The 11,915-nt window shown below is 29.9% G+C and overlaps 1 protein-coding gene across 4 annotated transcripts in view; it reads right to left on the bottom strand.

Moving 5' to 3' along the window:
• Window positions 1–3,970: 3,970 nt before the first annotated feature.
• The window catches only part of kto (kohtalo), a 135,392-nt gene continuing 127,447 nt past the window's right edge, over window positions 3,971–11,915 (bottom strand). For all 4 annotated transcript variants that reach the window (XM_067287050.1, XM_067287052.1, XM_067287051.1 and 1 more), the window contains exons 39-40: window positions 11,582–11,777; window positions 3,971–5,182 (exon numbers count right to left, since the gene is read on the bottom strand). In XM_067287050.1, the coding sequence (XP_067143151.1) occupies window positions 4,798–5,182; window positions 11,582–11,777 (581 nt within the window). In that variant the 3' untranslated portion in view covers window positions 3,971–4,797. The remainder of the gene's footprint in view (window positions 5,183–11,581; window positions 11,778–11,915) is intronic.

Here is an 11,915-nt window from a genome sequence, read left to right as displayed (position 1 = left end):
TGATTGGCAAATCGAGGGTGTTGAAAGCTTACAAGCGTGACATTTGTGCATCCCACTGAGCATTTGAGGGATGGCGGGACACAACTCAAACGTGGGAGCATCCTATCTAAATTGGGGTTTACCGCCACATTATATCATTAAACTTTGCATTGCAAAAACATTAATAAACTGTGTTGCATAAATTGCTCTAAAATGCCATATATAATCAATCTAAATGTACAATTATTAGTTTGTTTATGTGAGAAATTACACATAGAAAATCTTAATGAACAAAGTTTATTGTCTATAAAAAAAACAAAATGGTATGACAAAGATATGACAGAAATTTTGAACATATAGGAAAGACAATGGTCCTCTTCTTATCATTTTATAAGTAGATGACAAAATTCTTGATTCTTCCAATTATTAATGAATTTGCTTTGGGAATAAAACCCAAGAGAGACAACATAAAACAGATTAAATATTAAAATTTTGAATTATCGTCTGCTCTCTCAAACAAACTAAACTAAACTGGACAGAGGAATAAGATATCATTAATAAGTTCCCCATCTTACAGAGGAGTAAGATCTATTTTGGTTTTCATATTTGTCAATCCAAAATTATGATTTACTATCTTCAACTATTCTCAATTCCAAAAATAAAATTAAACAGTACATTGAGGTGGAACTAAACTAACTTTTGTACTCAATCTGCTGTATTGTTTCTTTGTATAGCTTAGTAATTTTTACAATATAGGTGTGACTGGAGGGTCGGCACTTCCGATGCCTCGTCAGGACTGACACCACCATGTCTTGTGCAACACTGAAGCTGCAGTGGCGAATTTGTTTTGGTTTGAAAGTAGGTCATGCAAGTGGCTGCATATAGTGTGATAGGATTTGGATGGAGGTGAGACAGCATTGGAAGCAAGACACTAGGTTAACAAAACAAATACCTGTTTATTTTTTGTTACTAGATCTACAGGCTAACAGTAGCTAGACAATTAGACATTGTATATGAGAGCGACATTGATTCATTTCGCACGAGAGAGAGAGAGTACATGAAATTGCGTGTTGTTATAAATACTTGGAATCAGAAGTGAGCCGCTTGTAAATGAGATGATTGTTCGATCATCATTAGAGTATTTTACCCTGGAGAGTTCTGAGCACACCAGGAACAGTTCAAAGTGTGGAAGATTATATCCAGGACAGGAGTTGGAAATTTCCGGGACCAGAGGACGTGACGGAGATGAACTGGAGGAGGATATTTCTCTATCAGAGGACGTAATATTCTGTTATTGGCAGATGATATTCCATTGAGGGACTGATGAAGATGCCTTGACTGCCTGTTAGTTGTTATATTAAAATGACAAAGTCGGGAGGTTATGAGAAAGTGTAAAAATTTCCATGCTAAGAACTTAGCTCCCAGTGTGAAAGTTGACAGTTATTCGACAAAGTTGTATTGTCAAGACTTACCTATGTGAGAATCCAAACTCACTACATAATGTTATGAAAAAAATTTTTTTTAAACTCCACCCTTTTAAAAATTGTGCAGAGATTTGGCTGGAACATTAAGGTACTAAAAATGTTTGTTCCGATATAGTGATCGGAGTGGAATTTTGTTTTTACTCTGCCCTGTGGACACTAAGATGGTATTTTCTTAGCAAGCCCATTATGGGTTTAGCTAGGCCTATGACAGAGTGGCAGGGTGATGAGTAGACGAGGTCTGACACTTCTGATGGATCACCTTCAAAAAATTCTGGGGATTTGAACCCGGATCCCTGAGCGATAGGCAGTCACCTTTAACTGCTTGGCCATCCATAGTCAAAAAAATTATGTTAAACCTTATTAAAAATTTGACAAATACTCAAATTTATGTATATATTGTATTTTTTAATACATCTATAAAATACTAAAATATTTGGTTTCTTATCATGCAAACTGCTATTTTTTAAAAATAAAGAGGGATTATTTTATTTTTTAAAGGAATTTATTAAATTATTTTAAAATTGCATTTTTTATAATTTCTTTTCAAATTTTTGCAACTACATTGTTGCTTATACAACGAATTGGTTTTTGAAATAAGTTAGAAGAGTAAAAATGTTGATTGTCAGTTAAAATATATGTTGGATTACAGAAACTACTGTATCTAGTTATATTGGACCAGAGGGTGTTGGATTAGTGGATTTTGTAAATGGAACCGCACAGTAAAAAATGAACTTGGTTCACAGGTTGTATTATTCATGATTGTGATGTTTTGCCAACTGTACATGCAACACACTAGTACTGATGGTATACATGGACATTGGTCTCTCTGCTGCATGCACCAAGTCGTAACAAGAAAATTTCACATGCACCACCCTGTGGTGATGTTAGATTGGCAAATGACACTACTGTATTTTAAATTTCTTTCTAAACAGTGTCACGAATTTGATTTAAACTGTTAATTCCAGAATATTAAAAATGTTCTCGCTATCAATTACGTTTCCCCAAAAATATAAATGCCTAATCAAGCCTCAATTACATAATCATTCCACCTGTCTGGAATGTAATAAACTTGAAATTTCTATTTATCCAAATTTTCTAAATATACTGTAAGTTCAAATTCATTTATTTGATTTCAGTTTGTTTTTGTCTAAAATAAAATTTAAGCTTGTTATTAATTACATAAATACTTTTATCAGATGTTATAAAGATGGGGAACTTACACAAATTTAGCCCTTTCCACCCTGCAGGCACTAAGAGGGTCTTTTTAGCAAGCCCGACATATCCAGATGGAGAATCCCCGAAAAATTCCCGGGGTTTCAACCTGTTGCTATGGTTCCCCATAGCGGTAGGCTGCCGTCTGGTAGTCATTTGCACAAAATGTAATCAGTCATAGCAATAAGATGTTGAAATTTCAATATCAAATGTATCTATTAAAAAATATTTTCAGTAATAGTTACTATCTTTCTCCTTTGTAAATAAAGTATATCATCATTCTGTTCATTCACAACTGCTCAGTGTAAAACTAATTCTGATGTATATAAATGTCAGTCTTTCTACAATTGGTTTAAAACAGATTTGGTATATTAAGGTGTAAGGAACTGAATATTAAAAGCAATGGTTGACAAAGCTAATATGAAGGACATTGAAACTGCCAAAAATAGCACAAGTATTAGCCTACACAATATTCATGGCTGCAGCAAAGAACATAGTGAACTTAGCTTTCTCACTTACTCATAGCTGCAATACCTTCTATGTGTGATGAATATAATGGCAAAGAAGCCATAGCTGCAAAACAGTTACGCACTTATTTTTCTATAGATTAATTATTAGACACAGCATAGTTGTTAGTTTTTAATTTTAATTTTAAAAAAATATATAAATTTCATTTATAACTTACTTCTAATAATAAATTGGTATATTATCTGATTATAATTTTTATTTTGTTAAAATATTATTTAATGTAAAATTACTTACATTTAAATAAACAATAATTTTGTTTAGAAATGCTGGATTATTTTACATGCCAGGATTTATAGACGAGATTTTGTTTTTGACAATAATTTCTAAATAATAAATCAATAATTACAAAACAACACACTATTTTCAAGTTTTTTCAATCTAATTTTTTAAATTAAATGGGTAACTAAGTGAATATCAGCATAGTGTAACACTTTAATGGCAGTCAAACTAAACACTGGCATTAGCGAATGTTTTTTTCTCGTGACGACGACGATAATGATTGTATAAAGTTCGAAAGTTTTTAATCATAAATTTTACAGAACAAAATATGCATACAAATTCAGCAAATACATTTGATTTTTTATTTAACACAACAAAAAAAAATTGTGTAAATTCCCCATTGTTAGATCTAACGATTTCAGATTAATTATATTTACTTATATTTTTAAATATCATTTGGCAATTTTGCAATACATCGTTATAGATTTTGTTACCAACAGAAGAAAAAATATGCATGTATGTGTATATATACACAAATATATATATAGTTTTTTTTTATAAGAAAAATTTTAATCTTAACATTTATGTATATGAGTACATTGTATTTACAACACACATTCATTGAAAATATAGGTTACAGATAAAAAAATTATTAGTATAATTATTTTTAAATATAAGATTTTCCTAATATCACAAGTTTCCAGTTAGATATATTTTGTTGTACAACAAAGCAGCTGTTTTGAATGAAAATTTATTCTTTGAAGACGTGTAGACATAATAAAACTTGAGAGAATCACAGATAAAAATTCTGTCGGCTCAAAAAATCATGCATTACTGCCTGACGTCATTCAGAAAAATTATCCGGGTAATTTTTGTACAGATATTCAAAATATCGAGAATTGCTTCTATATACAATTAATCATATAATTTTCTAAAATGTATTACACTCTTTGAATCACAATTATTATAAAAATGAATTCCTATTTTTATTATACATTATTATACTTATTCAGAAGCTAGTCATAATGATAAAAATCAGTGAAATATTTATACAGATATGTACATGTTTGCATATACACAATTTGTAAATCTTAAAAAAAATAATAAAAATTATATTTAATTAATAGAGAGTTCATTATATTGTAATTACATAAATAAACAGTAATAAATAAATAAATTTTATACCCCTATTTTTGTTTTTTTTTTTAAAATAATTCATTAAATTTTCATAAAATAACAATCGTCATTATATATATATTCATATATTGTATATGTATTTCCTTGCATGTTTTAAATCTTAGTAAAATTACAGATTGTTATTTCATACTTAAAATAAATCAATGGTCATTATTTATGAAAATTGGTCACTATGAACTCAGTACGGTTGGTGAAACTGGTGGTGCTGTTGCGGCGGAGCGTGGGGCCCTTGATTTGGATTAGCCATATGACGCTGCAGATGTGGTACCAATGTCACAGTCTGTTGCTGTTGTTGCTGCTGCTGTTGCTGTTTCTGCATGGCTAATAGCTGTTGCTGATGTTGATGTCTAATTTGCTGCATATGTTGCATCTGTGCCTGCCCAGTAGTCAAAGTGGGATTTCCTGCAGCTCCTCCATAAGTATTAGCACCACCTTGTACCATGGGCGATCCAGAAACAGATATGTGTGAATTGGCACCGGTTACTCCGCCCATACCACCTGCCATTTGTCCAACGGTTACGTTCGGTGCTTGCATGCCTCCCTGATTCATTGTATATTGGGGTCTAGAGAAAAATAAAAATATCATTGTTCTCAATACAATGAAATGAGATTCTTTTAAACAGAAATTCTATAGCTGCAATAAAAATTTTCTATACATCAATAAAAAATAAATTATAATAAAAGTTATGCTAAGAATTAACATACTGAAAGATTTAGATATAAAAAAAATTCCAAAATGTTTCAATTAAATATTTGAAAGGATCCATTTTCTGAAGTTCTTGGGAACAGTTGCATTCAATTATGTCCATTTTTAGTTAGCTATATTTCAAATTAAGCATAACTGTGTGACATTTATCTGGTAGTTTAAAGATAAAAAAAAGAATGATCAAAACCTGCCAAAATGAAAAAAATAATTTAATAGCATGTGCGATTCCTGTTCACACAGATTTTACCGTATTTTATCATATTTATCAAAACTGAATTTCCACAATTAATAATTCTTTGTTCATACTTCTATGGAAAGTTAGTGACAGTTTTGATGTCCTTAAAATTGTGGAGATGTTTCTTTTATTATTTTGTTCACAGGCTTGATTCTGTTTAATTCATACCTAAAATAATGTATTATTTCTTTAATCATATTGTTCTTGTAGCATTTGATTGTTGTTGTTCTAGAAATGTTATCATTTTCTCTCTGAACTGACAACTTATCACAGTATTTTTCTTTTGAATCACATAAGCTTGAGGGAATTGAAGGCAATTCCTTGAAATGTTTTATAGGCCCTAAATTTACCTTCTGTATTTCTTATTCTTATAGTTTTGAGAGAAAAATGCGTATTTCCACTTATCATTTAATTCACTGAAAAATCCAGGCCAAAATATACATGTCTTTTTAAACTGAACAAAAGAAGTTTTCAATATAGAGCATCATTCATCTCATATTTTATCAGTGATACACTTTTGCAATTTATGTAAGATTTATAGTTAAAAAATTTAACTTTTATTTTTCAAAGTTTTCTGTTTATGCAATCTTGCCAAAGAATCCATATGCTCAGAGTGCATAGCTTTATATTTTATAAAACTACCAATTTTCTTTCAGATAAATCTTGCACTTCTTTTAAAAACCCAGGGATCTACAGTAAAACAATAAGTATTCAAAGTGCATAATTTCTTAATCAATGTACATTCCCTTCTCAAAATCAAATTAAGATATCATATTTATTGATTCGGGAGACTGCTGTTTCAATGTGATAATTCATTTTCTTCTGTTTTTAGAATTATTGCAGAGATATCTGCATACATTGCCAAGGAGATAAGTCTTTGGATGCATATGACATGATAGCTAGTGTATTAATTTTTTTAAACTATAAAAAAGTATTTTTGGTGTTTCTACTATTCCTTTTGAAAAATTTTTGGACCTTGTTGTTGTCATTTGAGTAGATTGGCACATATTTTGATTTGTTTTTCATTTCAGATCTTTTGATTTTGAGCAGAGGTGGCATTATTTTTTCCTTTAAATGTGTATTCAAGCCTAAGAAATATTGGGAGACTATCTGCTCTTTCGACGTGATTTTTCTTCTGTTTTTAGGTAAGTCCTTCTGTTTATTATGTCTCAAGGAGTAAAGAGGAAGATGTTTTCTCTGACTGTTCTGGAGAGAATGCCTAGAATGGGTAGTCCTGGCCAAGATGAGAAAGTTGTGGAATTATTGCAAAATCAGAGCTTTGATGTAACGGAAGATGTTTGTTTATTATTTGCATATGCGTGTCGCTCTTAATAGTAAAGTGGAGGATTTTATAAGGCGACTTGAATATCTTACAGAATGGATTAAGAACGTGGATTGTTGATTGTTGGTTTTGAGGTCAGATATTGAGGCAAGAATGGGTTCGATTGAGTCGGAAAAGAGGAGTTTTCTCCTTATTGATAATATCCACAAGAAAGTGTCAAACTTGGAACAAAAGATGGATTATATGGATAATCAACGTAGAATTAATAATGTAGTTATACACAGTTTGGAGAAAGGAGCTGGAGAATCAGCAATAGACACCTTAGAGGAGTTAAATCTTTTGCTACAAATAAGTTGAATTTACCTTTGTTGCAATATGTAGATGCTAGACGAGTAGGTAAAAAATTTGGATAAGTCTAGAATAATAATTTGTCAGTTTGGTTCCTTTAATGATAAATTAATTTTTAAAAAGGCAGTTTCTGAGTTTTGTAATTTGAATGTATTTGTAAACAATGACTTTTCACAACAATTAAGGGACATAAGGTATAAATTAAGATGTTTGGAAGACAGAAGAAATCTGAAGGTGCTCATAACATCTGTTTAACCTATGATAATGTAATTATTGACGGATCTGAAGAGGAATCGGGTAAAATTATGCCTATCTCTACATAACAATCACTGGCCCAGTCTACCTCTATTGTGGCTTGGAATTGCACTGATATTAAAAACCAGCAGATGAGCCCGGCGTTGCCCGGGCAATAAACAACAACAACGATTAAGATTATTAGATTATTTCATACTTCTAATCCTTCTATTCTAGTAGCCCGGGACACCCCTAGTGGGCATTCTAGCAGCAGCAGTGTCATTACATGGTATAAATAATAAATTCCTATTACAAATAAAAATAATAATATACTGAATTTATTGTTAATTTAAATAATAGCTAGGAGCACCCCTAGTGGCTGTTTTTGGCATACTGTGACAGAACCTAGTTTTTCAACTTTATATAGTAGATAAGCTGAATTCAGTTTGGAAGTATGCATTGCAATCCGATGTAATTTTTTTTATTTTAAACCTGGTATTTTTCTAATAGTAATGAAAGTAATTTGAAGGTTTTATTGGATTATAATTATATTATTGATGATGCTTTTGGGGATTGTAATAGATTTAAGGCAGGATGGTTGTTATTTATAAGAGTAAGTTTTACTTATAAAGTAATTTATAGAGATAGATTTTTAGTTGAGATTAATATATTTCCTGTGGGTGAATTTTTGATATGTTTTGTTTATATGCATGAGCAAAGTTAACAGGAAATTTTTGAGATTTTAATTAATTTTCACTTTACTGAAGATTCTAATTTGATTATTTTTGATGATTTTAATGCTTGGGTTGGTGAAGGAAATGTTATCCCTGACTACACGGTGATGACTTTGGTATTGATCCCTCTAAGTGAGGTAGGGTATCTAAGGATGTTATTGTGAATAGTAAAGGTCAAAAGATTCTTCAATACTGCCTCGATAAAAATTTAATAATGTTAAATGGAAGAATGTTAGGTGATGAAGCGGGCGAATATACCTTTGTTTCCAGTTTGGGATCTTTGATTATTGATTTTAGTTTAATAACTCATCCAGTATGTGTAATAAATAAATAAATAAATAATAACTCCCTGTGTGTGGGGTTGTGTTAAGTCTTTTTTTGTTGATGATTGTTGTGTGTTGGACCATTTTCCTTTGGTACTATGTTTGGACAATCTATTGAAATCTCAGGTGAACAATAATGGCATTTTTTTATGAAAGAATTTTCTGGAACTGTGAGATTATGAACAGTTTTGTGTGTGATCTTGGGAAACATCTATTGGGGAGTGTCTGTTTCCTTATCATACATAAGTAAGTTAATTGTTGAGATTGCTAATTGCTATTATATGAATTTTAAATCAAAATATCATATCAATATTAATAATTGATTTGATTTAGATTGTCATCTAATGATTAGGAATAGAAACAGAGCTTGGTGGGTTTTTAAGAAAAGTGGATCAGAATTACATTGTAAAATATTTGTTTTATTTCATAGTTTAGTTAAGAAACTTTGTTTAGCCAAAAAGAAAAAGTTTCTGTATATGGCACAGAATTCTGATATTTTCTGCAAAAATAATAAATGGTTTTGAAATCTGTGTAAAATTAGAAATAATAGTAGTAGAGTGAATATTTGGAAGCATGGTTTACACATTTTTTTTCTCTATATGGCTCTTTACTTCCTTATATTGTAGACTTGTCAGTTTTTGATGAGTGTTTATCATGGTCTGATGAAACTTTGGATGCAGATATTATGGAATCTGAGTTGAGATATGTTTTAAGTAAAATAAAGTTGGTTCTGCACCTGGTGTCAATGGCACCCCCTTGGAATTTTGGAAGATAAATTCCGTTTTTCCGATATTTAAAAGTTTTGATAGAATCTTCAGGACTGCGGTAGTGCCAAAGAATTGGGGAGTACCCTTTTGTGTCCAGTATATAAAAATGGCTCTAAATTGATTCCTAGTAATTATAGAGGAATTTCCTTGCTAAATTGTATTTCAAAAATTTTTTGTAGTATACTGTATTATAGGATAGTAACCTGGTTAAATTTAAACGATATCTTATTTGAGAATCAGGCTAGTTTTCAAGAAAAATATTCTACTACTGATAATGTTTTTATTTTGCATACTTTCACCATTAAGACGCTAATGAGAAAAAGGTGTAAAGTATAGGCTTTCTTCATTGATTTGTCTTCAGTCTTTGATACTGTAGAAAGGAACTTAATGTGGAGAAAGCTTTTGAAATATGGTCTGAGTTTTAAATTTGTTTCTTTGCTTGTGGAATTATATAGAGAATCAAATGTTAGAATCAAACAGGGCTGTTTTTGCTCTAGGCCTTTTTTCACAGCCACAGGTATTAGACAGAGTTGTGTTTTGAGTCCTGTTTTATTTAGTTTATATTTGAACGACTTAATTGAATGGATAAATAATTCTAATTATGAAGGTATCGATGTGAACAGAACCAGTGTTAAAATATTGGCACATGCAGATGATATTGTTTTGATTGCCGATTCTGTCAGAGGTTTACAGGAATTTATTAATATTTTGGATAAGTATTTATTAGAAAATAATATGAGTTTGAATCTTTTAAAATCTAAAGACGTTGTTTTTTGTAATGGAGGTAAACTTTCTAAGTATGATAAATGGTGGTTTAGAAATGATGTAATACAAGTAGTTTTGCAATATAAATACCTGGGTGTAATATTTAAGTGTACTGAAAAATATAAATCCCACATTCAGATTTCTAAAAGGAATGCTTTTATTAAAACTGACAGAGTTATTCAGATGTGCTAAATTACATAATATGAGTGATTGTCTGAGGATTTTTAATTTAGTTGTTACTTCATCCTTGTTATATGCTTCTGAGGTATGGGGTTTTCAATCTGATGATTTAGATCCGGTGTTGGCTATTTTTATTAAAAAGTTATTTGGTTTATCTCAATGTACTCCAAGATACTTAATTTTTATGAAGTATTCATTATTACCTTTTTCCTTTGTAGTTTTAAATAAGTGTTTGAATTGGATGAAAAATGTTGGAGTAGAATGTGTTTTTGTTATATTCTAAATAAGAATGACTTTTTGTGGACCAAAAGTTTGAGGAATAACTGTGTTAATAATGGTATTAATTTCAATGAATTATTAAATAATTATAACTGTTGCTGTTTACTGAAATTATTTTTGATAATTTTATTTTGGACTTAAATAGGCATATTAATTTGAGTTCTTATAATACCTAGTATAAATATTTAAATAAATCGTTTTTTGATAGTTTGTTTATAATAATAATATCTCTTATAACGTTAGCTCTATGATAATGCATGTTAGATGTAATTCGCTTAATTTTTTGCAGAATTATTGCAGAGATATCTGCATACATTGCCAAGGTGATAAGTCTTTAGATGTGTATCATGTGATAGCTAGGTGTATTATTTTTTCTAAACTACGTGAAAGTATTTTTGATGTACTATTTCTTTTGAAAAATTTTTGGACCTTATTGGTAATTTACATAATTTTGATTTATTTTTCTTTATCCAGAAAGTTAAACAATTTTTTAGATAATTTTTTGTTGATTATTTTGTTTCAGTTGTCATTCGAGTAGATTGGCGCATATTTTGATTTGTTTTTCATTTTGGATCATTTGATTTTGCACAGAGGTGGCATTATTTTTTCCTTTAAATGTGTGTTTGAGCCTAAGAAATATTGGGAGACTATCTGCTGTTTTGATGTGATAATTAATTTTTCTTCTGTTTTTAGGTGGGTGTAGGTAATTTTTTTATACAATTTTTTTATTTTTTTTGAAAGTTCTCACTATAATTTTGATTATGTTGATATTTTGTTTAAAATATTATTACTTATTGTTGGTTTTGTAAAATTTGTATTACAGATACGTGTATATTTTGTTTCTTTTCTGTAATAATTCATCAATAACAGTATTATTGAGGTTTTACTGTTTTTGTAATAATTATTTGTGTTTGTATTCCCCGCATCATGGGTGAACCCAGTATGCTTAAATAAATAAATAAAAATAAATATTTATTGATTAAATGTCAACATTAAGTATGTACAGTACACATTCATTTGTGTAATTCCCAGAGTTAAAAAGAAATTTAATTTTTTGGAATTAATTTAAACTTATTATTTTCACTTATCAATGAAATATTTTATCTTACCTATCCAATCTTGTAGTTTGAGGTATATATTGTCCCTGCTGTCCTGTTGGTGCTATCATTCCAGCTCTTGTTTGAGGATTTACATATGTTTGATTAAAACCCTGTTGCATCATTCCTTGATTTCTTGTTTCAATCATGCTGGTATTTTGCTGCATTGGAGTTCCATTATAATTTCCATATGTTTGAGATACATTTGCTATTAAAAAGTTTAGATTTAATTAAAATAGAATAGTTTAAAATTTCTACTTATTTTTATTGCTATATTTTATTAGATTAAAATTTCTGTTAACACATTATTTATGAGTTTGATCAGGTCCACAAACAGGAAGACTGA

This window comes from Centruroides vittatus, unplaced genomic scaffold (genome assembly GCF_030686945.1).
Source record: "Centruroides vittatus isolate TY-2023 unplaced genomic scaffold, ASM3068694v2 scaffold_435, whole genome shotgun sequence".
Classification (NCBI taxonomy): domain Eukaryota; kingdom Metazoa; phylum Arthropoda; class Arachnida; order Scorpiones; family Buthidae; genus Centruroides; species Centruroides vittatus.
The sequence above is the reverse complement of the archived record's forward strand: the minus strand, read 5'-3'. Positions and strand labels throughout refer to the sequence as shown.